Below are 26,427 nucleotides of genomic sequence, written 5' to 3'. Positions count from 1 at the left end.
CTCTCTCATCTCTACTACAGAGAAAAGTAACAAAAAACTGTTGGTATTTTTCTTGGTAAGTTTTTGCAGAAAATATTCAAACTTGGTAACGAAAACACTTGTATGATGTGTCTGTTGTATCTAAAAGAATATGCCGTAATCATTGTCAAGATGCAAGAGAAAAATTAGTGGTGCTTGTCGTCTTCCCATAGAATGCTACAGTAAAGAGAAGACAGTATACAAAATAAATACTGGTCAATAATTCATAGGTCAATTCACAGTTATTCTGAGTGTTCTTCAGATTTTCAAGATTTGTTCCAGAAATTAATAATTTTAAAAATAAATAAATAAATAAATACAATTAACCTACTAATCCTGAAACAACACTGGCCCCCTTCACACATTCACCCTGCCATGTGGGAACATCTTCCCCATGGAGTTCTCCCACATGGTTGTAGAAGTCACATACATACTGCAGCTGAAAATACAACGGGAAAGTGACTCCCAGACAACTCAGTGTGTGAATGGGACCATTGTCTTTCTACATGGCAAGTGACTTGCTACGTTCTTTAACTTTGCTTAGTAAGAGTCAGAGACGCTTGAAAAAAAAAAGACAGGAAGTTTCAAAGGGCATTTCAGGAGAAATGAACTCTTCAAAGCGTAGTACAGACAAAGCTATACATATGTAATACCTTGAGCTAATAAAAATAAATGGATCACTTAACTTGTCAAGCAGCCCAGTTCTAGCCAAGTTTACTCAGAAGTCATTCCCATTGATTTCAATGGACATTTACATCCAATAATGCATGTTAAGGATTGCATCTAATCTAATTACAAAATCTAAATCGGCTCTAAGGTGGTGCTTAGCTCTTACTGAAAAGATGGAATTCCATCTATGAACGATTTCACTGGGTCAAATTTAAAATGAATAATGAACTCTTGGAACACAATTTTTACAGAACTGAAGAACCAGTTCACAGGTAGAAATGAAAGAAAGCAAAAAAGGGACAAAATTAAAAAAAAAAGAAGAGAAAAGAAAGAAAAATAAAACAATAAAAACAGAGACAGGGCGTCCATCTTCTGCAGGCCAGACTCCGCTCTCATTTCCCCCATGAAGTTGTCACTTGGCGGCAGGTTTAGTGGCATGGCAAACAATGCCTAATTCAGGCAAGTGTACAGGTCTGCCTTGGCCAGTCTAGTCATCTAATAATGCACAAATATCACACAGAGAAAACATACAAAACCAAATTAATAGTCAAAATCCATCTACCAGAAAATGTGGACATAGTTTAGAATGATGGTTAAAGGTGGCATCTCTGATACATTTCAATCTTGCCCTCTCTCAAACCAGAACAAAATTAGAGAGAAACTCAGATACACATACAATGGTAAAGGGGCCACATTTTGATAATGTAATGCTTCACTGGACCACTTTGCATGTCACGATAAGTGAACATGGGCTAATTAACCTGTGGGGCTCCAAGAAGTGTGCCAGCCGCCATTTTGAATATGAATACGTAGCAGGGCTGCACCACGGCTTGTGTCGTATGAACCTGGGCATCGTGGATTATTTCAGGGCTAAACAACGCTCCGATAACCCTAGAACAACCCATGGATAACCCTCAAAACCCACAACACCCAGGTTTGCATGACATGACAAGCCATGGCACAACTCTGCCATGGCTTACATATTCAAAATGGTGGCTGCCGCGCATCTCAAAGCCCCAAGCGTTAATTAACTCATGGTGGCTTATCATGACGTGTGAACTGGCCCACTGTATCCAAAGTCACAATGTTGGTTAGTAATGTGAATAGTCATGGAAGAGTGTATGTAAATGTTATACACTGAACACCAATTTTATTGCCCAATGAAGCCCTTCCCATGCAATACTGAGAATCATTCCTGACAGACAAGCTGGGCTTATTTCAAAAAGCTTTTGAAATCTCTCTCCCCATTTTTCGTTGTGCCTGGTTTTTGTACAATGAGCAGCACAGCAACAGAAGTATTAGATACCACAACATTTCCAGCAGAGACCAGCCATTAGTGGGCAGAAGTAGATAAAAAGAACACATTATACCCATGCTCCGAAGCCTGCATCAGCTTCCCATTTGTTCAAGTGAAATTCAAGGAAGATGCTGAGTTTGATAAATGCAGTTCTGTGGAGTTTGACTACTACATAACCTATGCATTTCCACTGTAACAAACGATTTGAAAGTCTTGTCAATGGTCTTATAAATCTCATAATTAAGGAACCCTGATAAAGATGTCCCTCTGTAAAATAACCTGCATCTTTGGAATTCCTTGCTTATGTGGAATATCAATCACAATTAAGGCTGCAATCCTATGCACACTCACCTGGTAGTAAGGCCCACTGAACTCAAAGGGCTTACTTTTGAGTAGACATGTATAGAATTGCACTGTGCTATTTAAGAAGCTGTTTAAGAAGTTGTACAAGGTTTTTTTAAAAGAAGCTTACACTGCTGTCTGTGATTTCAACCTTCTCTTCATTTGCATTCACATGTATTATTGTGAAATGTATGTTCTTCAATGTAAACCCACCTTAAGAGTTGTAAACTGTATTTATAGTATTATCAGCACTATGAATCAAAATAATTTCAATTTATTCTTGACTAGATATTACAACATCTTATTGCCCGAGATTGCAATAACAGCATTTTGATATTGTTCAATTCATGGACATGCATCTTTTTAGTCTCTCTGACTTGCAAGTGTTTTTTTTAATTTGTACGTTAAGCATTTTGCAACCATATTGGAATAAGAACAACCTTAAGTACATGACATCATAACGCACATGAACCTGTCTTCTGTCAACTTGTCGGACAGGTAGGCCACTTTTAAGTGGGGGGAAAAGGCAGAGGAACATCACCACACACCCTGCAGCAGCCTGGTGGCAAGTCTGGTATAAAGAAGCAAGAGGAGAAGGCACCCTCTTCTTTTGTAGTACTATGTGAGCAATTTTCTAGCTGGAGGGAGCACACTTGTCTTTCCATGCTATAAACAGCTCAGAAAGACAAGACAGAAAAACACACGAGAAAGAGAAATCTTTGCCTCATGTGCTCTTCTATTCTTCCCTCCTGGGATTTACAATAAGAAGGAGTTGGGCGAGAGACTTGGCAAGTGGGGTACCAGATGATAGCCATTAGTTCTCAATACAATAACAGAGTTGTAGTCTTCTTGCTAGGCAAATATAAAATCTAGAAAGTATTATTCCCTATGCCCAAAGTATTAGCTCATAAATAAAGCATATCAGTCTTCACAAGAGGTAGATCACCTTCAGAAACTTTACTGGCTCCAGAAATATTGTTCTGGTTCAGTGAAGATACTCCAATAATACTAACATATTGCTGTAGATCCAAGGAATATCAGGAGCATGATAAAACAATACTTTTGGTATCTTTGATGTCAATGAATAAACCATACAGAGATCACTGCAGATAAACCCAGAATCACCAATGACAGTTAGTGAAAATGAAAACCAAGGGAATGAATTAACTGGTTAATAGTACTTTCAAGGCATTATTTTGATCCAGGGCAATTTAGTCAGAGGTTTGCTTTTAATACACCTGTGACAGGACGTATCTGTGTGACTCCCCATGTCAGAAATGCATGCACTCCTGCTTTCAAAAAAGAGCCTGCTGCTCAGAACATACATTCTAAGAACAGAAGTATAGCAATGTGTCTACTTGCACCCGTGCTCCACACCTTTTTTCCAAATATTAAAGTCTAGTTTGTGTACATTATCTATTTTTTCTTAATTTTATTCCGGTTCTACAGCAAATCTGCCACAGAATTAGCTACATTTTAGTAAGAGGGATGAGAAACTGTTAGTGCTTGGACATGTAGACAGACAAAGAATAAATGAAGCGGCAAGAAACTCAACTCTTGAACAACAGGAACCTTTCCAATAGCTCTTCAGTTTCTTGCATTTTTAGCAAATGTAACATCTCCTCAGTCAGAAGAGCCATGAATCCAATTTAAAAAAATAAATTCTGAAGTCCAGAGGAAGACATACTCTTTAAATGAAGCACAGCCATGTCAATGGAGCACCATGAATGCAAACTTTACTGTCCACTAGACTGCTAAATGATGTCCAACATTCTCCGACAAAGCAAACTCAAGAAGACAATACGGAGTAGAAGTAAATGTTCCTAGTGCATTTAGGATATTCCCAAAATAATACCGATTTGCCATATTAAAACATTTGTTATCAATTTAACAAGGTTATGGCTATGTAAAGTAAATATAACTATAATAAACTGCAGGTATTCGTAATTCTGGACATATACAACAGGAATTCTTGGTAACCCTTTAGTATAGAGTAGAAATCTGATCAGTTATGAAATTTCAGTGAATGCTTTCTCATGTTCTGTGCTGGGTAAATCACGTACAAAGATCATTTCTTATGTCTGCAGTTTATACGCTATGTCTATCTGTTTTAGAATTCACAGACCTTGAAACCTGATACCATAACTTCAGCAACAGGTGTATGACATACAGTCTGAACATATACTCTAAGCCTGTAAGCATCCTGGATGAGAAATCACCTGAACCACTGCTGCAAATCCTTGGCTCAGAAGACAACATGAAGAATTCCATGTTCTCTTTACTATTTTCCATTTGAGCTTCAGTTCCTCAGTGTTCACTAGTTCTTCTAATTCTGGCCTATTTACAAATACTCCCATAGTCACTGTTTAACTTCTGCCATGTTAACTGCGCCTGTGGATTTTGACTGGTGCTCCCAAGACAATTCCTGCATGCCGACTAGGTTTAGCAGGGATGATCCCTTATCTCCAGCGTCCTCTAAGATCCTCCTTCTCACTTGCAAAGTATTCTGACACCACTTTGTCCTCTCCCTGCTAGGGTAGAAAGCTGCCATTCAGATATATACATATGCAGCTAATAACAGTCAAAGCTATTACGAGCATCATTTGTTATCTGAACATCTGATGCTGTATTTACAGCACAAGGTTGCAACATTTTTTGCAACACAACTGTGAAAACAAATAAATGTACTCTCATACTAGTATGGTCTATAAATGCCAGAGAACAGCCAAACTGAAGACCGTGATATCAATTAATAGTTAGGATGGGATATATGATCTCTTGTACCAATTTATTCCTGGAAAAAGCTATGATACTATGCCTGGGAAGAGCTACCCTATACCCCCAAGCCATTTATTACAGTTCATATCGGAACCTGAGAAACCTAGCTTTCAGCCAAGATAAGTAGTGTTCCCACTCCCATTGTTTCAGAGACAAGTCCAAATATGTGACAGAAATTTCTGATGCAGTTCCAGTTCCATCTGTGTTGCCCAACCCAGTATTATGCTGCTTTTTCAGGCAGAAGGTCAGCACAGGTTTTTAGGATGAAGCTGTCAGTGTTCAGTTTTAGTGAAAGAAGCAAATGTTCATCCTTGCAAAAGATAAATGAAAAGTGACCATATGAAAATACCCATACATTTTAAACCTAATGAATCACAGAAAAAAAATCCAGATAATTTTTAAGTGCCTTCCTTTCCATCTCCCTCAAATGAGATTTGATTACAAGAAAAGCAGACACACATGGTACTAACTCCTTCCCAGTTGCTGAAAAACACAATTAACAAACTGACAGAACAGAGACCATCAAAACAAAAACATGTCTGAAATACCAACCTTCTGCACAGGGCACAACTATCAGAGCTCTGTCAATAAAAACCGTGTTTGTTAGATGCTGGGCCACACCAACACTTGAAGATTCCCGAAACTTAATATAACATACTTTGGAGGAAAAAGCGAGTGGTGCATTGCTGAAAGAAAAAGAAAACCAATTAGAGTGGTGCGTTGCTGCAAGATAAAGAAAATCAATTAGATGTTGTGATCATAGCCTACTTTTCCCAACCCTGCTCAAAAGCAACTATAAATACCACAGGCCTACAAAATATGAGAAGTGAATGAATGTTTTTCCACATAGTCTCAGTTCATTTTGGGCTCATGCATGTATAATGCTAACTCGTACAATAACTACAGGGCAAGGAGGCCAGGGCAGTCAACTCATCCCTCCTTTCTCAAGAGTAAGTAACTGTAAATAAATAACTATAAACAAATAACTATAAATAAATTCCCCACCTTCTCCTAGTAAACAATTTAGTTTTCCAGGCAAACAAATGCAATAATAGCAATAAAAAAAAGTTATGAAGGTAGAGAGCCAGCAGGGGGGCGGGGGCTATCCAATGTATTGCACTGTGTGCCACATGTATGACTATATGACTGCTGGACAGAAGTCATGGGTGTGTGCCTCGTTACCTGGCTCTCAGGGAACAAGTTCATTCCTGCGAAGCCTCGGTTGCTGACCTGGAGAAGCTAAGAGAGGGAGAGAGGTTGGTGGACCTTTGGGGACCTAGTAGCAGTGTCCCATCCCTTGGGTGACAGCTGCTCTGCTGTCACAGAGAATATGGGTCTTAGGGAGGGAGGATATCATTCGGAGGAAGAGAGAAATGATCCCTTAGAAGGCAACCATTCCTCAGAAGATTAAAAAATACCCTCTCACACCGAGGATGTGCTTCTGTGGGTAGGGGGCTTGTGTAGTGTGAGATTTGATCATTAGACACAGACAGCTGAGTTTGTGATGGGCGTGTAGACCACATTGTAAACCGCCTGCCTGCTGCAAAGACTGCAGATATTGCACGCATTCTAGATAGCTCTGTAGATAGTGCTGGGGTGGAGTCAGTGGTCATGGTCCATGTTGGTACCAATGGCATGGGAAAATGTAGTTGTTTCCTAGAAACCAAATTTAGGTTGCTAGATAGAAGATTAAAATCCAAGACCACCAAGGTGGCTTTCTCTTAAATGCTACCTGTTCCATGCACAGGACTAGCTAGACAGGCAAAGCTGAGGAGCCTGGATGAGGTAGTGGTGCAGGAGTTCAGATTTGTTAAGCACTGGGGAACACTCTGGGACAAGTTGAGTCTGTACGAGAGGGATGGGCTCCACTTGAACCAAAATGGAGCCAGACTGCTGGCACTAACCATAAAAAAGGTGGCAGAGCAGCTCTTAAATTGAACCCTGGGGGATAGCCAACAGGAGCCAGGAAGTGTCCGGTTCGGGTTGAATCAGCCCTAGGGGATGAAAATGAAAATGCTTCTGACTGCCAAAATGTAGAAGGGAGGAAATAGACCATGAGCATATGGTGAAACATGATAGCCAGTCAAAGAGGCCTAAGTGCCATAGCAGAAGATGCACATGCCAGAGACATCTGGGAAGGGCCACTATGTATAGGTGTTTCTACACAAATGCTAGGAGTGTCCAAGCCAAAATGGGAGAGGTAGAGTGCCCAGTTTTAAAGGAAAACCTAGATATAGTGGGCATTATAGAAACCTAGCAGAATGGAGATAACCAGTGGGCTACAGTCATCTCTGGATATATGTCAGGGTGGAAACTGAGCCGATAGAACCCCAGAGCAGTTCTGATTCTGAGGAGGATCAGCAATCCGTGGGAGAGGAGCCAGCTCATCCCTCACAAGCACAGCAGCTGGCAGAGATTCCTCCTGCCGGCATTCCTGAGATAGCGACCCTGGCAGTGAGAGAGTGCGGGAGGGGGGCTTGCTGGACGCTCGGCACCGACACAGGGAGTGACGAGCGATGGAGGGCGCGGAAAGGATGCACAGCGCCCGTTTGGCACTCAAGCAACAGCTGCGTCCCGTGGACCCAAGGGAAAGAGGGAGGATCTCTCCCTAGCCCATAAGTTCAGGGTCTTCAAGTGATTCTCCTTCAAACGGGGACCAACTGCCTACCCAGAGCATAGGCTACTCTGCTGTTCATTGCTTAGTCGCTGGTGACTAGCATCTGAAGGAGTCATTAAGTTGTAAAAGGATTAAAGCCTTGAAAAGAATCCTTTCGTCTGTGTCTTGAGTTGGCTATTGGAGTGTACTGAAAGAGGCCGCTAGGGCCCTCCTGACAATATAAACCTTACAGGAAGGACAGGGAAGGTGTACTGGAGGAGATGTTGCACTGTACATCAAAGAGGGCATAGTATCGAGCAGACTGGAAAACCTAAAAGGGGCAGACTCTTCCACAGAAGTGCAGTGGGTAACAATACCTGGCTCCAAAACTAATTTAGTATTGGAAACATGCCATTGCCCCCAGACCAGAATACTCAGGTCTGATCTTGAGATGGAAAATGAGATCAAGGAGGCATCCAAACAAGGAAGTGCTGTCATAATGGGTGGCTTCAGTTACCCCCACACTGATTGGATTAATCCATGTTCCAGTCATGACAAAGAGGATAAGTTTCTCGATGCTGTAAATGACTGTGCTCTAGAACAGTTGGTCACGGAACCAACCAGAGGGGAGACGACCCTGGATTTAAGCCTAAGTGGTGTCACTCAGGGCCTAGTATGAGAGGTGAATGTTGTAGAACCACTTGGAAACAGTGACCACAGTGTGATCAGATTTAATAAATATTTAACTGGAAGGCCAACACCGTCACATTTGACTTCAAAAGAGAAAACTTCTCTAAAACGAGGAAACAGTAAAAGGAAGTTGAAAGGGTGAGTCAAGAGGGTTAAATCCCTTCAAAAGGCTTCGAGCTTACTCAAAACCACAATAATAGAAGTTCAGCTAGAATGTATACCACAGGTTAGGAAAGGTGGCACCAAGAACAAGAGGTCACCAGCATGGTTGACAAGCAGTGTTAAGGGAGCTATTAGAGAAAAGAAAGCTTCCTTCAGAAAATGGAAGACTTGCCCATGTGACAAAAACAAAAGGGAACACAAGCTTGAACAAAGGAGGTGCAAGCGGGCAATAAAAGACACAAAAAAGCATTGTTAGGACCATCTCACTAATAACATCAAGGCCAACAATAAAGAATTATTTAAATTTATCAGGAGCAGGAAACCAGCTAGGGAGCAGTTAGACCATTGAATGATAATGGGGTTAAAGGAGTACTGAAGGAGGACAAGGAGACTGCTGAGAAGCTGAATGAATTCTTTTCATCTGTCTCTACTGCAGAAGATATAGGACAGATAACTGTGCCTGAACTGATCTTTTCAGGAAGGGAGTATGAGGAATTGAGGCAAATTGTGTTGACAAACCTTACTGACAAACTGAAAGCTAAGAAATCACCAGGCCCAAATGGTATCCATCCTAGACTTCTCAAAGAACTAAAATATGAAATTTCTGATCTTCTAAACAAAATATGTAACATCTACCTAAGATCAGCCTCTGTACCAGAGGACTGGAAGATGGCCAATGTAACACTAATTTTTAAAAAAGGGATCTGGGAAATTACAGCCCAGTTAGCTTAACATCTGTTTGAGATAAACTGGTTGAAAGCATTATGAAATATAAAATTAGCAACCATATAGAAGGACAAGCCCTGCTGAAAAAGAATCAACATGGTTTCCACAAAGGTAAGCCAAGTCTCACTAATCTTTTAGTTCTCGGAGAGTGTCAATAAATATGTGGATAGGGGTGATCCAGTGGACACTGTTTACTTGGACATCCAAAAGGCTTTTAACAAAATCCCTCACCAAAGACTCCTGAGCAAACTTACCAGTCATGGAAGAGGAAAGGTCCTCTTATGGATCAGCAACTGCTTAACGAACAGAAAGTAGAGAGTAGGAATAAATGGTAAGTTCTCCCAATGGAGAAATGTAAACAGTGGGGTCCTACAGGGATCTGTACTGGGACCAATGCTTTTCAACTTATTCATAAATGATCCGGAATTAGGAGTGATCAGTGAAGTGGCCAAGTTAGCTGACTACACCGAATTATTTAGGGTGGTTAAAACAAAACAGGACTGTGAAGAGCTCCAAAAGGATATCTCCAAACTGGGAGAATGGGCCTCAAAATGGTAGATGCGGTTCAATGTAAGCAAGTGTAAAGTGATGCACGTTGGGGCAAAAAATCCCAACTTCAAGTATAGGCTGATGGGATGTGAGCTAGTGGTGACTGACCAAGAAAGAGATCTTGGGGTTGTGGTGGACAGCTTGATGAAAATATCAACGCAGTGTGCAGAGGCTGTGAAAAAGGCAAACTCCATGTTAGGTATAATTAGGAAAGAAGTGAAAATAAAACTACTAAGATCATTCTCCCCTTATACAAATCTATGTTGCGACCACTCTTAGAATAATGTGAACAGTTCTGGTCACCTATTGTAAAAATGGAAAAAGTGCAGAAAAGGACAACTAAAATGATCAAGGGGCTGGAGCAACTCTCATATGAGTAAAGCTTACAACATCTGGGATTGTTTAGCTTAGAATAAAGGGGAGTAAGGGGGGACATGACAAAGGTGTATAAAATTATGCATGGTGTGGAGAAAGTGGATAAGGGGACATTTTTCTCCCTCTCTCATAATACTAGTACCCAGTGTCATCCCATGAAGGTGATTGGTGGGAGATTCAGGACAGAAAAAAGGAAGTACTTCTTCGCACAGCACATAGTGAAACTATGGAATTCACTTCCACAAGATGTAGTGATGGCCAACAATTTGGACGGCTTTTAAAGGGGATTGGACAAATTCATGAAGGATAAGGCTATCGATGACTACTAGTCCTGATGGCTATATGCTACCTCCAGTATCAGAGGCAGTTCCCCAGTTGCTGGAGAACATATGCAGGAGGCTGTTATTGCACTCATGTCCTGCTTGTGGGTTTCCCGTAGCAGCTAGTTGGCTGCTGTGTGAAGAGAATGCTGTACTAGATCCAGCATAGCTCTTATGTTCTTAAGTGCACTACCCCTACTCCTGGTGGGTAGACCTCAGGCTTGCGTGATCTACTTTTGTTTCTTACCAGAACTGTCAGATCCACCAACTGGAATGTGATGCAAAAGACAGCCTTAGAATGAAAGAATTCTAAGCCCAAGAATTTGTTTTGAGTACTGAATAAAGCTCACAATCCTTCCACACAAAAATCCACTCCTGATTACCCCAAGCTTTCTTCACTTCAGCAGTATAACTAAGGGTGCTGTGGGAATCATTTTGTCACTGCTATTATTAAACAATTGGGAATCAGAAATCCTTACCGATCTACTGCAAATCACCCAGAGACTGATTGATTGCTTTGATAGAGCATTTTTACCCTGAGCATATTTACCCTGCTCTTCAGCCAAAAAGGCTCCCAGTGTGGCTTAAATAACATCAGTAAAAGCCAAAAAGATCTACTAATAGATCCTGACCTACCTTCTGTCTACCCCTGCCCTAGACCATTCCCTTGAGGTGAGCATCTTCACAAGTGCTCTTAACTGTGGTTATGAATTATGCTTGATCAGCTTTAATCATGGTTAACACAAAGCCTGAATCCATCTTTTGGAATCTGAAATGCCACAAACCAATCCCAATTCCTTAATCCCAGTTAACAATTGTTCTAGCACTGAGTATGCATTTGTCCTTGCTGTCTACTTTATAATAGGGAGGCGGTATATATTAAAATGAAAATCTTCTAACAATAATAATCTAAGTACTGTTGAAGAAATATTTCTTCACCAGCAGTAAGGTTCTCCTTTTAGAGTAATCAAAATATTTAACTAACATTTTATAAATTACACATGAGTGCTATATTTAAAAGAAATAAAACTCAGGTATATTATGCAAAGGTCTGCATATGATTTAAGATCTACAATTATGCTAAGGACAGAATCCAATAACTGCCGCTGCACCTCCGCTCGTTTTGTTTCACCCACAGGACCAACTGCTCGCACAACAGGAAACCAGCACTTCCTACAGCAACCCAGGAAATCCTCTTTTCTGGAACGGGACAGGCCAGCAGATCTCTGCTGACCTGCCCCATTCCAGAAACCAGTGTTTCAGCTTGTTTCCAGTTGCTTCAGGATCCACTAGCTTCCTGTTGCACTAGCAATCAGTTCCACTAGTGTGTGGGCAGCTTTGGATTTCAAAGAAATGGTGCAAAACTATAATAGCTGGAAACTGTTTGGGAGTATGCTATTCCTTATTTCTTTAGTGGGATGCCTCTACTATCCCTCCTTTGATGTTGAATCTGCAGGCTGCTACTACTTTTTAAATATTTTGATACAAAGTTCAGAAAGTAGCACTGGGACATTTTAGTATTTTAGCACTTGCCAAATGCTTCCTTTCACCCTCTCTTTTGGCACAGGCTGCACCCTTGAACCACTGAGGCAAGAGCTCTCCCAATTACTTATATTATTACTTTAACAGCATTAACAATATCCTAGTCCATAACAATGTTTGATACTATGCTGAAAGCCAAATTAGAAGTGACAGTTTTCACACAGTTAGCAACTGAATGAATTGGTTTTTTTAAATGTAAATTGCAGGCATGGGGGAGGGGACTGAATTGGGTCCACAATGGAGGCCATAGGATTAAAGGTATCTATCCCGTGAAATACTAGTTCCCCTCTACTCAGAACTGGTTAGACCTCATCTGGAATACTGTGTTCAGTTCTGGGCACTGCACTTTAAGAAGGATGCAGACAAACTGGAGAGGGTTCAGAGGAGGGCAACAAAGATGATCAGGGAACTGGAAACAAAGCCCTATGAAGAGAGACTGAAAGAACTGGGAAGAGCCTTGAGAACAGAAGACTGAGGGAGATCTGATAGCGCTCTTCAAGTACTTGAAAGGTTGTCACAGAGAGGAAGGCCAGGATCTCTTCTCGATCATCCCAGAGTGCAGGACACGGAATAATGAGCTCAAGTGACAGGAAGCCAGATTCCAGCTGAACATCAGGAAAAACATCCTGACTGTTAGAGCAATATGACAATGGAACCAATTACCTAGTGGACTCTCCCACACTGGAGGCATTCAAGATGAATCTGGACAGCCACTTGTCAGGGATGCTCTGACTTGGATTCCTGCACTGAGCAGGGGGTTGGACTCAATGGTCTTGTAGGCCCCTTCCAACCCTACTATTCTATGATCCTGTTCCAAATTGGGTCCTATGCACCTACAATTTACTTTAAAACAGCCATTCATGAAATTGATAATTGTGTGAATGGCATCTTGTCTAGTTTGGTCCTGGTTCAAGGCATGACAGCAGGCTAGACCTCATGTTGCTTCAAACTGCTCATCTTTGCACTTCAGAGACATCAATTTATTCAAGACTAAAATCTTAAGTAGTCTATGAAGAGCTCCAACAGGATCTCTCTACAGTGGGTGAAGAGGAAACAGAATGGCAGAAGAAATTCAGCATCAGTAAGTGCAAAGTGATGCACAGGAAGCAACTAATGCAGTAATTGCCTTGTTCCTTCTAAAAATGAAAGCCCAAATACTGTGTGGGCATTGCAAATGTATAGTGGTGGGTGGGCTCCTTTGCTGATGGGACCAAAGGACAAGACAAAAGCTGGAAGGCCTCTCTTCAGCCACAGCTGACGGAGCTAGACACCACTACAGAGAAGCTTCACTACATGTGCTTTCTCATTGATAGGGCAACATATGAAATGGCCTTTAGATTGCTCTGGTTGGGGATTAGACTAATTCACACAAGATAGAGCTATCAACAATGATTTAAACAGAAACTAAGTTCAGAAACAGTGTGAGTATGAATAAGAGAACGGCTGTAGCTCAGTGATAGAGCACATGTTTGAGAGCCAGTGTAGTGTAGTGGTGAGAGTAACGGACTGGGAGCCGGGAGATCCGGGTTCTAGTCCCCACTTGGCCATGGAAGCTCACTGGGTGACTTTGGGCCAGTCACAGACTCTCAGCCCAACCTACCTCACAGGGTTGTTGTTGTGAGGATACAACAGAGAGGAGGAGGATAATGTAAGCCGCCTTGGGTTCCTTGCAAGAGGAAAAAAGGCGGGATATAAATGCAATAATAAATAAATAAATAAATAAATAAGTGTTTTCCATGCAGAGGGTCCCAGCTTCAATCCCTGGCATCTTCAAGTAGGACTGAAAAAGACTCCTGCCTGAAACCCTGGAGAGCCGCTGCCAGTCTGTGTAGACCAGCATTCTCCAACCTGGTGCCTTCCACATGTGTTGGGCTACAACTCCCATCATCTCCAGCCAGCATGGTCAAGAGCTGGTGTAGATAATACTGGGCTACATGGTCTAATGGTCTGATTCAGTATAAAGTGGCTTCCTATGTTCATATACCAGACGATGGGGGCAAAAAGGAGCTGGCCACCACATTAGTGAGTTTCCAGAAGCCTTTGGGAGGCCACTTTTGGAAGCTAGACATTAAGCTAGATGGACCTTGGATCTGATCCAGTACAACAGTTCTTATTTCTAACAAATGCCTGGCCTAACTTTTATAAGCAGTCCGTAATGGCTTGGCTATGAATGACCTGAGGAGTTGTGTGCTTTTACACAACTAACTAGATGGTATGATGAAGATGGCTGTGTTAGCATACTACCAGTGAATAAGAAGTCACAACTGCTTGTGCAAGACCTATTTGGCAGTGAGAAGCTTCGCAAGTGATTACTTTACACACTGAGTTAGGTTCATGCTGGGCTCCAAATTTGCATAAAATGCTTATTTTTACTTTAGGTACTATGCATACAAGCGACATCGATGCCCAGGTGTTCCTTCAATCGCTATGGTTTAAAAAATATTTTCTTTTTTGTTTTAGCAGACAATGAACATGATGCATAGAGGGACTGACATGCAATTTAATAAATGGGGTGAAGCAAGTAACTTGATCTCTAAAATTAGGCATCAAAGCTGGATAACAAAAAATATATATAATATGCAACTAGCAATGTGCATGTGTTACAAGTAGTGTCATTTCAGGTCCTCATGTTTGGAAAGCTACATTAGAGAACTTGAGTGTAACATAGCTGATGACTCAAATGTAACAGTTCCACAAGTAGCAGACCAGCTGCAAAAAGAGAGCTTCGGCTATTGGGTGGTATAGAAATAAATAAATAAATAAATAAAAACTCTGAAACACCAGGTGCCAGTATCAACTTTCTAGGCACCAAGGTGACCAGCCCTATGAGAACACATGAAAGGAAACTAACTTCATCCTTGTTCTCAGTAACATGGAAAAGTTATTAATGATTCCATTCTATTTTTTTTAGGCAGTTCAGACTCTAGACTTTACCTCTCAAGGGCTCATAATCTAAAAGGGCTAAAGATTCTGGCTGAGACAAAGACTAAGCGCATGACCCTATGATTTCTGTACAGAATAGGGCGGGCTGGGCAAACGTCAGAGTTGTCAGATCCCCTTTTATTTAAAACTAGAACCCCAAGATCCACCAACTCGAGTTATGTGGAAAAGACATACACTTAGCATTAAAGAGAAGAGTGCCTCTGAGCACTTTTTGAATTCATTTTCAGTTCCAGAACTGAGCAGCTTTGCATATTTTATTTTTTTAACCTCAAATTACCACCTAAGTACTGTAACTATTTTTCTAGAAGTTTTATTTCTTTAATCTCAGCTGCTTTTGAGCATTCAATTAAGAACTTGATTTCAACAGGTACATGTACATTTGTTATGCATATCTGACATATATTTAGAATAGGCTTTGCTACTTATATCTCCCTTGCATGCACACATTCATTCTTCTAGGAAGTAACCAGGAAGAAAGTAACCTGGAAGCAAATATTTACATTTAGGGTGCAATCCTATGCATGTTTAGACAGAAATAAGTCCTACAGCTTTTTTAGGGAGCGATCCTATGGCCCCTGGTCAGCAGCCAGACGACAATAGGATATCGTGTTATCCAGGAACCAACCTTGGAGCCTGTGCTCCAAGGTTGGTTCCCAGAAAACTGACCTCCCCCAAATTCCGCGCTGCCTCCGAGGCAACGTGGAACAGCCCCATCCTCCATGCTCATAAGAGGAGCGTGGAGTGGCCAAAAAGGGGCGTGGCTGGGAGCGTTCCAGGGCAGGCGGAAATGTCTGTAAGACACATCCTATGTGTCGTACAGCAGCCTCCTTCCCTGGTCTGTGCTCCCGCGGCTAGACAGCCTCAATTGGCTGTCTCGCCAAAAATGCAGAGCGGAAGGAGTGCGGAGGGAACGATCCCCTCTGTGCTTCTCCTGCCCTGCTTTGGATAGGTGGTTATCTCCAAGTTTGGAGGCAGCCACCTATCTGGATAGGATTGTGCCCTTAATGTATTTTATTGCTGTACGCTGCGTTGGGAGGGCTTCTGCCCTGAAAGGCAGCCAAGCAATATTTTATTAATTAAATACTGTTCCCAGCATTCCCCAGACAGCTTGGCTGTGTGCTGCGAGTTGTAGGACTTATAGGACTCATTTCTGTCTAAACATACATAGGATAGCCCCCGAAGAATGTAAGATTATGAAAATATTTACAATATTGATTAAGAATTCAATCTACTAGTATCCCATTCATATGTACCTAAAATAGCCCAAGTATCGCTGCCATTTATTTTTTTAAAAACGGCAAGAGGAAAAGAAAAAAATGGTGGTGAGGGAGTGAATATGAACTTAAGACAAAAAAGGCAAAGGAAACTTTCCAATCTTCAGCTTCTTACAGCCCCATTCTATGCATACTTATTTGGAAGTAAGTACCACTAATTCCGGAAGTAAGCTCCGATTTCTTTAGCTGGGGCGCGATGCAGTCAGATAAAGAAATTCGGGGGGAAATAAAAAAGGAGTCCTGAGACGAACCAGATCTTCTACCGCGTCCTTCGCTAAACGTAGACGCCGAGGTGGGCGAGTGGCTTTTACATCCGCAGAGTGATCCAGTCTAGAAAAGTCTCGGCCCGGGGTTTGTCCCAGAGGAGCACTAGGCCTCAACACCCGCGGCGTTTCCCAGAACCACCGCCCAGAGGATGAGAGAAAGGCTCAAGGAACTGCGACTAGGGCGAAATCGGCTCCGGGAAAGGGAAAAGGGGGGGAGGGGAAGAAAACCGTCCCTGGCCGCCATCTTAACTCAGGGCAACTCTTCCTCTCATAAAGCCGATGCAGCTCCTATGAAGCGAGTCACTTAACACCCAAAAGCAAAATGGCGGACGAGGCATCCGGTCCGGATTTTTTTTTTTTAACTCTCCCCTTCCCTCCAGGCCTGTCATTCCCGCCATTCTCTATCGCCCCGAGGGCCCAGTCGGGCCTCACTTACTCCGGAGGGTAGAGGCGCAACTCCTCGATGTCGCCTAGGAAACCGAAGAGCGTTCGCATCTGCTCGCTAGTGACCGCCGAGGATAAATTGGTAACTTGGATAACCGAAGTCGGCGTCAACGGGAAGCCAAGCGGCACCCCGATCCCACCGCTGTTCATCATGATGGCGGCGGCAACTCCGCTGTCTGGGCCGATCCAACGCACCTAAGCGAGGAGACGGAAGTCACCATGAAGAAGAAACGGCGTCGCTTCCTAGAGCGCCCATACGCTGCAAGCCTCCCGGGGAGGCGGGTTCCTCCTGGCATCCAGGTGCCGGAAATTTGTCTCCTCCGTCAAGCTACGAGGCCGAAGGAGTCTGGGCTCACGCGATGCAGCGGCTGAGAGGCGGACTGGCAACAAATGTCGGCGGCCGCTGATGAATCGCCGAAGAACGGAGACGCGTGAGCAGCGAAAGAGGAGGCCGATTTGCGTATGCTAATTTATACATATAGGTGCACATTTAGAAACGAACATTATAAGTTAAATAGAAATACACTACATCTCAGCATAGTGTGGAAGTCCATGATCAGGAGTAGTATCCCATGTTAGCCCTACTCAGAGTAGACCCATTGAAATGAATGGGGCTTTGGTTACTCGTGACTAACTTAGGTCCCATTCATTTCAATAGGTCTACTCTAAGTAGGACTAGCATTCAATACTACTACCCCAAGTGACCTGTGTGCCTTGTTCAGGCCAGGTGGTGCTGATGGGCAACTTAAATGCTGATGAGCCTCTGCTGGTCTTCTTTCTGATGGTTATCTTTATACCGGATTTGGACTGGAAAGGAAAAGTTCCTCCTGTGCAAGCACCGAGTCACTGCTGACTCCTAGAGGGATGCCGCTTTCGCTGGCGTTTTCATGGCAGACTGTAGCAGGGTGGTTTGCCATTGCCTTCCCCAGTCGTGAGGATGTCTTCAAAACAGAGACCAGTCCTCTAGCAGCCCTTCAAGTAAAACACATGGCCACTCTAAAATGTGTCTTAACGTCAAAGCATACAGAATGCCTCACTCACTGTATAAAGCACCATCCAATGTTTGCCTGTCCACCATCTCAACTGCCCAATGTAGCAGTATTAAGAGCCTCAGGTGGTAGAGTAGGTTTTGCCACTGCAGACTATGGTGGTATGATTTCTTAACGCTCCCCCTAGTCTTCAAAAGTATTTTAAAAGTATAACAATGCCTCATTAGGGATTTGATTACAGCTGGAAACAACTGAGTTAACAACTAGATTTTACAGTTGTAGAAACAAATGTAAAGGGGAACAGCCATTATTAATTCTGTCCCAGTAGCCTTGGCTGTGCCTTGCACTGTGACTTGCAATGCAGTGTGCCATTCCAGTTACGTCCACAGAACTCCTCCTGCGCTTCATCTTGAGTGCTATAAACTGTAGACTTGGGGCAAGATCATTTTACTTTCCCTTGCCCTCCAGATTTTTATTTTTAAACATCCAGCTTCATGAAGAGTTCTGGAGAGCTTGAGGGTTTGCTCATGATTTTGCAACTTTTTGGTTGGTCCTAAAGGTTAGGCCTAGCATCAAGGTTTGGCATAGCTGGGGAGCCTTCAAAGTCCTCAGGACAGCCTACCACCACTGTCCACACATGCTGGCTACAGCTGCATGAGCCTGATGATCCCCTTAGTGCCAGGATGGCACTTTTTCCTTTGGTGCTGGACCCCAGCTGGCTGCTACCTGCACCAGTCATTCCCCCACAACGCTTAAGTCCTTTAATGTAAAGGGTAAGCGCTGTATCTTGCAGTTTATCTTTTATGTGATCAGAAGGTATTTTTACATTAGCTTCCACATTTCTAGACTCATGGTAATCCAAATTTTAGGGCTACATTTAGTTAATTGGTTAATTACCTGGTTAAATTTTGAGCATTTGGGATGTCTCAGATTAACTGGATTGCAGAGGGTTTTTTTTTTTTTTAACAAAATCTGCAGGTAGCTGGTATCTCTTACAGGTCTTTTCTGCTCTCATAAAAAGGAGGCAAATATCTTTGAAGACAGGGTTTGCTTTGATATTATCTGAGTATGTCTCCCCCCCCCCCCCAGAATTGACTTGTTCAGTCGTGTCCGACTCTTCGTGACCCCATGGACCAGAGCATGCCAGGCCTTCCTGTCCTGCGCTCTCTCCCGAAGTGTGCTCAAGTCCATATTCATTGCATCGGTGATGCTATCTATCTCATCCTCTGCCGGCCCCTTTTCCTTTTGCCTTCAGTCTTTCCCAGCATCAGGGTCTTTTCCAGAGAGTTTTCTTTTCGCATTAGGTGGCCAAAATATTTGAGCTTCAGCTTCAGTATCTGTCCTTCCAATGAGCAGTCAGGGTTGATTTCCTTTAGGATTGACCGATCTGACCTCCTTGCAGTCCAGGGGACTCGTAAGAGTCTTCTCCAGCACCACAATTCGAAAGCAGCAATTCTTCCAGCTCTCACAGCCATATGTTACTACTGGGAAAACCATAGCTTTGATTATACGGACCTTTGTCGGCAAGGTGCTGTCTCTGCTTACTATGCTGTCTAGGTTTGCCATAGCTTTCCTCCCAAGGAGCAAGCGTCTTTTAATTTCATGGCTGCAGTCACCGTCTGCGGTGATCTTGGAGCCCAAGAAAATAAAATCTGTCACTGCTTCCATTTCTTCCCCTTCTGTACCAGAATTGACTACATGTGAATAATTTTGCATTAGAATACTTAATCCAGTAAGTAGAAATTTATAAAGAGGTAAATCTGACTAGAAGCACCTCAACAGCAAGGAAAGTATCTGCCATTTTTTTACAGACCAGAATGTTCTATTTAGTACCCAGAACTACAGAACTCACTAGAATGTGTGAACTAGTAAAGAATATGGCTAGAAAAACTCAGGTAAACTTCCCCAACCTGGTGTTCTCCAGATGTGGAGAAGCCCCATTACTGCCCGTGCTAGTTGGGGTGATGGGCACTGTACTCTAAGACATCTGGGCAGCGCCAGGTTGGGGAAGGCAGTTCTGAGAGGAAAACAAAATAGATCCCAAAGGAAAGGGATAAACCATAGCATTAACTCTATCATCTAAACTACACTTAGATGAAAATGGCATCAGTTTATCAGATAACAAAAGCCTGCTTTTCTGCTAATTTTTCTCTTCCTGTTTCAGGACAGAAATTTACAAGAAAAAAACCCCTGATGAACAAGATGAGTCTCACTGAGATGTTGAAAAACCAGCAGCATCACTTAGATGGGACTTCTTTGGATATCCAACTAAGGTTGCAATTCTATCCACAATTACTTGAAGCTGCATTTTAACACAGTGGGGACTTAATGGCATTACATGATGTGTCACTCTTTAAAGCAGTCTCCCTCCGAAGGCTATCTTACCGATTAAAGAGGCAGTGTTACAGCACTTGTTAAGAAGTGAACCAACGCTCACATAACTGTCCTAACAAGAACTACTGAAAGCTGTAGAGGTTGCCATTCTTTTCCTTAAGGTTGGAATATCAGTTCTCCAAGGAGGTTCCTATCAAAGTTCTCCACAGGCTGCTAATATAAGCCTAGCTTATAGGCTTATATTAGCAGCCTATAGTACTTGCTTAATTTCCTCCCATCTGTCCACAAGACAGAAGAGACTGCACTAACTGGTAGTATGGGTGTGGATCTATTTGGCAACAGGCAGAAATATTTGACCGTTTGCTGCTTCCTAGAAGGCTAGGTTTCATGCCATTTATCTCTCTGCTGGACTTAAGGAACAAAAGCAGGACTGTCTTGGGGCAGTTTATAGTCTGGTTTCTGCAGCACTGCATCTAGGAAAAGGTCAAAAACTGGGGCTTGCACAAACTGTACTTGCCAAGAAGACTTCAGGTATCATTACTTCAGGTTTTGTAAGGTTAAAATGCTGGACAACAAGGAATTAATTTCAAAATGTCTTCTAGTAGGAAGCCTTCCAAAAAGTGTTATTGTGAAACAAGTGTTGCAGATGCAGTGGCCAAAATCCAACTTAAGCCCTACTTAAAGTAAACCCATTGAAATGAATGGGACTTAAGTTAGTTGTGACTGACTTAAGTTCCATTTATTTTGATAGGTTTACTCAATGTAGGGCTTATGCTGGATTTTGCCCAGTGGTCCCACAAAGCAGAAGAGTTGGTGAGTTTAGGCCTGAAAAACTGTATGACTGAACCACCACGGCAAAGCACTGCATTACCATGAGAAGATTTGGGTAAGTCCTCCTCCATCTACAGTTGCTTACTGCTGGTTTTGATGAAAGCACAACTGCTGTTTCAACTACCAGGCACTCTATCAAAAACATCTTTGGGGATAGGGGACAGAGCTCCTCAGCCAGCCAGTGTGGAATTATGCCTTTACTTAGTTAGGTTCACCCATTCTACCTAATCTAATAATCTGCTGCTTGAATAGAGAAAAATCTGAAAACTATGTTATTGGACTGCCATAGGGGAGAGATTCAACAATTTAGAAAATTCCAGACAGATGTGAAGTGAAATCAGTAAATTGCACAGAGCTTTAAAGAGCATTAGTTTATTATCTATTCTCCATGTGTTACTTTAGAAACAATTTAATTATATACAAAAATTTGGAACGCTGAATAAATGCTGATCAATAAAAACATTACATAGGTGCTGACAAGGGGATAATTAATTTTTAAAGAAGTAGTACACAGCAAATTAATGATAAAGGCTTGGTTCTGTGTGTTGTTTATTGCTATGATGGTGTTCATGGGATGTGTTCAAGTATATACACAGTTTTGTAACTCCAGTCAAAAAAAGTAAAAAATATATATTTACACAATAAATATGTGGGACTTTTTTTTTGCAGAATTTTCATTTGAACTGATTCTTTAATGAACTGTCATAAAAAGAATATTGAGTTGACAAACACTTTATTCATTCTATGCCAAATGCACCAAGCTTGCAGATATATCTTATTTGACAAGATAAGAAACATTACAAATCCATGGCTTCAGAATAGTTTTCCTCCATTTTGAATGAGCCTCTTCTTCCACAGCCTCTTTCAAGAGAAGTATTTTGACCATTTCCCAACATAAATGGAATAATGTATTTAAAACATGTCTTTTTTCATGAGATAATAACCATCAGCAATATTTTATTTCAAATATCATTTTTCTACTTTCTTGCCAACAAACTAAGCACCAAGTTTCTTGCTTTAAATTCTCTCTACAAACAATGATCAGTTTTGGCAATGTTGTTATACAAACAAATTAAATTCTAACAGCATAGTTTATAACGCTTATAATTTCATACAAAATGCAATGTATTTTAACATTTATTTGAACCTGATGTATTATATTCAAAGACAAATTAAGTCCATGATCAGTAAAGAATCAGTTCTGATTTGGGATTTTTTCCCCTCCCCATAATTATAGTTTTATGTCGCAGGTCAGATTAGGATTGATCTGTTTATATTCACTTTAAAAGGCTGAGTTTAGTAACATAATTAAAAGCGATGAATGTAAATTTTTAAGCTGTCAATAAAAAGTAGAGAAATTAAAAAGATGACATTTTTAGAAGCAAGGTAACACTAAAGCCTGCCTTTATATAGCTATGTTTCTCTTTTTTAAAAGATTAACAGCACACAGAAAATAAGTGAATTTTACCAAAATACAGCACATTTCTGCTAATATAAAAATCAATTCCTATGTAAATATTAATGAAAATCAAACTAAAATTAATGTACAAAGAGTTGTTAAAGGGTTTCAATTAAAATTATTAAAAACTATACATATTACAATATGCAGTTGATAACTTCTTTGAAGTGCAATATCATTGGAGTTTATGTATTTAAAAAGTACTGACTATCCATTAGGTATGTAGGTTCCTTTCTATCCCAGCATGTCTTTCCAAAAACTACAGTAGGCTGGTGGTTTTGCTAGATCACTTTAAAACTACCAATTTCTATGTATTAAAAATTGCAGTAACTGAATATTGCTCCAATGATAGGTATCATTTACCTTTTAAAAAAACAGTTATTGGTCTTCTATGGCACTCTTCTCTGGTCCATAATAACCATTTATTACTTATTAGCCAGTACATTATGCAAACTCATCTCTGTTATTTAAGGAAAAAGAGGAAAATAAACATAATGTTTGCCATAAACAAAATTAATTATGTATAATCCAATATTTTATACAAAAAGGAACAAAGGCAGCCTGTGGTAAATCAGTATTACATTAATAAAGTTAGAAACCCTTTAATGACTCTGAAGTGTCTAGTTCACATTTAATGTCACCTGTAGGAACAGCCCTTTGAGAAAGATCATTACGAACTGGTGGGCCCCAAGTACCCATCCCTTTGCCCTACAACTTCCCAACAGTAATTCCCCCTTCACTGTGCAACAGTTTCACAAAAACTGGCTTTGGTTACTTAGCTGGCCTTGTTTGCACAACACAACAGCCCACTGTGGATTAATTTGCCTGCAGGGGCTGTCGTGTTGTGCTGCGTGCCCATGGGTGCCATTTTTGCTTAGCGCCCAAATTGCTGTGGCTTGTCCTGTCATGCAGACCCAGGCAGCAGTGGTTGTTTGAGGGTTAGGCAATCCTGAAATAACCCTAAAACAAGCTATGAGTTATTTGAGGGTGCCCAGCACAACACAACAGCCCCCATGAGTAAATCAACCCAAAGTTGGCTGTTGTGTCGTACAAACCAGATCAGTGTTTTCTTTTAGGCAATTCAAGGCAAAACAAGGCAATTCAAAGCCAAATCAAATCAAGACTTCTTTCCTAACCCTTCCTGAACCATTTATTCCTGGGCAGCCCAATCCTCATAGGGCTCACTGCCATAAGCCCCATTAAAAAGAATGAAGCTTTTTCTGGCAGAATAATTAGAGGTTTGGAACATGCACATGAGTGATATATAAATATGTGATGAGTTACAGGCAACACAGTAAAAAACTGGCCATTTCAGTTTCTTTTTTCTTTTTTTTTAAAACTATAAATAAGTTGAATATGGAGTATTTAATACAAGGCAGAAGAAAATCACCCTTTTGCACAAAACTGGGGATTTTCATAATAGAGAGTAGTTTCTCAGTACAACTCCATAGCTGATGAAAAAGGTTGTGTGATTAAAAACACTCAAAATTTAATTATACATAGGAAATAAGACAGTCAGTGGATGTGATATGAGCCAATCCTGTAGACCTCCCAGAAGTGTATTTATAGTCTCTCTAAAAAGACTTCACATTTTATTGCATTGTTTTTTCTATTGGTAGATATACATTCTCATATTAACTCATTTCCCCCCTCCTTTCTTGATTCCATACTTTCATAGCCATTTTAACTGGCTTTTTAAATTAATCCAGCCAGCCGCACATTCCATCTACCCATTCATCTATTCAATATGCACATAGCAAAGCCAACATTTCAAATCTCTTACCCACATCTACAGAAGTGGTTTCAATAAAGACATTAAAACAAAGTGAACAAAAAAATGAAGGCAACAGCTACAGGACAGAAAGCCCTGCCATCTGTCCACTGGCTACAATGGAGGCTCCTTGAACACGAAGTTTAGTAATGTGTATGAATTATCCAAAAATAAACCTACCATCTGTACAAAATACACCACAGGTTTGTTCTTGGAGGAGTGATATTTGATTGCTACAATGCTTTAAAACTGAAGGTCTATTACCATACGCATTTCCAAAACTGTTTCATCTGTGTTCTTTACAGTGGTTTCCCCCCTATAACCACAAGTTCATTATTTTATCACTGTACATAATTTTAAAAGTTTTTATATATAAAAATAATCAAAATATTCAGTTTCCCACAAGTCCTTCAAAGGATCACGCAAACATTATCCCTTCCTCCACAGTATTTAAGAAAGCTCTCGAACAATGATGAGTTCCACCGTGTTCTGAAAAGTCTTTAGTAAAGATACTGCTTGTCCGTGATCAATATTGATAAAACTGTATCCATTAGCCTGGAAAGGAAATTAAATCCTGATAAATGTAAAGCAATATCTTTTTAGTAAGTTTTTTATTTATATGACTATTTAAAATTTCATAACCTCTTCCTTTCTCTGCTCCAACTACATCTCAATGCAACAGGAAGACAAAAGAGTGAACATTTTCATAGTATCAATATAAATAATATTCTTCACTAGCCATTATCCCATACCTCTAAGGGTTAAATTAACACAACCATTATGTGGCAGAATCACCAAAAAGCAACTCCATGTGAAAGTGACACCACACTAAGACTAAAATATGATGAAAAATGTGTTTGCTAAAGTTTCAGGATTTGTGAACTAGCAATTCAACAGCACGGGCACCCTTTCAAAATACCATTTTATCACATGAATTTTGAAGGGGGAAATCATCTTGTGTCAATTTTTTATTCATGAAAGTGGCTGTGACAGTAAGCATGTAACCAAGATGTTAAATTCAACATGGCAGAGAAATGCGACAGCATCTAAATATTTCCCCCATTCCTCCCTGTTGCTCTTTAAGATGTAGTCATCTCACATTTCAGAGGCTCTGCAACCTGTAGAAGTCTTTTGACTTCTGTTTCTAGCATATTCAAGGCGATTGTCAAATCCTGCCGTTTTTTCTTTTTCAGCATCGCCAAAATAATCTTCACTGTCCATAAAATGGTCTTCTTTAGACTATAGCAATTTCCTGCTTGCTGGCCTTCCGCCCTACTGCTCTCTCACAGCTCGGAATGCTGTGACTGGAATGAAAATACAACTAACCAAAACTGTAAGAACCTATGTAACACCCTACATTACTGAGGTTTGTTCAGGAGATGAGGACTGTCAACTACATCAGAAACATCAGAGATCAAGGAAGGCAGATCTTTGGAAGGTCTGGTTGCTAGTTTTAGTGAGGGAAATTTCAGTGGGTCAAGGCAAGGAATATAAAGCATGTTACAGTCATTTGGAGATGAGAATGTGGTGCTAGGGGTCTACTACTTGGCCCCTATCACATTTATGCTATGTGGTCTCACAGGGTTTTATCTTGTCTCCCGTGTTTTATAACATTTACATTGGTGCTTGACCCAATGGCCTATGTTATGGGGTCCCACACACCATCCCTATGCTCTGTATGAAGCCACTACAGGAGATCATCTGAGGATATGGAGAATGGAGTAATAGGATGACACTCCACTCTATTTATTCTTGTCATCTGATTCAGGTGAGGCTGTGATGGTGCTGAGGCTGTGGACTCAGTAATGGGCTTGATGACAGCCAATAAACTGAAATGGAATCCTAAGAAGATGGAGGCGCTGTGGGTGGATGGTGTTGTACTCCCCTGAGAGAGCAATTTTACAGCAAGGGGTTGTTCCTAGATCCAGCTTTGTCCCTAAAGGTCCAGGTGGTTTCGGAGGTTCTCTAGCTGCGACTGTTTTTGGACCAGGATAGTCTGGCCACAGTGATTCATTCTCTGGTGTCCTCCTGGCTGGATTACTGCAATGCATT

General features: G+C 41.2%; 2 protein-coding genes and 1 long non-coding RNA gene across 12 annotated transcripts in view; 1 reads left to right on the top strand and 2 right to left on the bottom strand.

Annotated features, from left to right (window-relative positions):
- SREK1 (splicing regulatory glutamic acid and lysine rich protein 1) overlaps nucleotides 1-17,169 on the bottom strand; it is a 41,805-nt gene extending 24,636 nt beyond the window's left edge. For 4 of the 5 annotated variants that reach the window (XM_084833376.1, XM_084833378.1, XM_084833373.1 and 1 more), the window contains exons 1-2: nucleotides 16,984-17,169; nucleotides 5,657-5,790 (exon numbers count right to left, since the gene is read on the bottom strand). Coding sequence is in view for 2 of the 5 variants with exons in the window: in XM_084833373.1 (XP_084689499.1) it covers nucleotides 5,657-5,790; nucleotides 16,984-17,144 (295 nt within the window). In the remaining 3 variants the exon portion in view is untranslated. Of the gene's footprint in view, nucleotides 1-5,656; nucleotides 5,791-6,286; nucleotides 6,344-16,983 lie in introns of those variants that run through there. The other variant, XM_084833377.1, reaches the window with a different exon arrangement.
- On the top strand, nucleotides 16,935-21,404 carry LOC146352144 (uncharacterized). The gene is made up of 2 exons (XR_014787614.1): nucleotides 16,935-17,451; nucleotides 20,145-21,404. It is a non-coding gene; the product is annotated as an uncharacterized LOC146352144 (long non-coding RNA).
- Nucleotides 21,405-21,501: 97 nt separating this feature from the next.
- ERBIN (erbb2 interacting protein) overlaps nucleotides 21,502-26,427 on the bottom strand; it is a 143,110-nt gene continuing 138,184 nt past the window's right edge. For all 6 annotated transcript variants that reach the window (XM_084833372.1, XM_084833367.1, XM_084833369.1 and 3 more), the window contains one exon: nucleotides 21,502-24,930. In XM_084833372.1, the coding sequence (XP_084689498.1) occupies nucleotides 24,826-24,930 (105 nt within the window). In that variant the 3' untranslated portion in view covers nucleotides 21,502-24,825. The remainder of the gene's footprint in view (nucleotides 24,931-26,427) is intronic.

This window comes from Heloderma suspectum, chromosome 2, assembly GCF_057233095.1.
Source record: "Heloderma suspectum isolate Gila_16-S chromosome 2, 16-S_ref, whole genome shotgun sequence".
NCBI classification, from domain to species: Eukaryota; Metazoa; Chordata; class Lepidosauria; order Squamata; family Helodermatidae; genus Heloderma; species Heloderma suspectum.
Note: the sequence above shows the minus strand (reverse complement) of the source record. Positions and strands in the feature narration are given on the sequence as shown.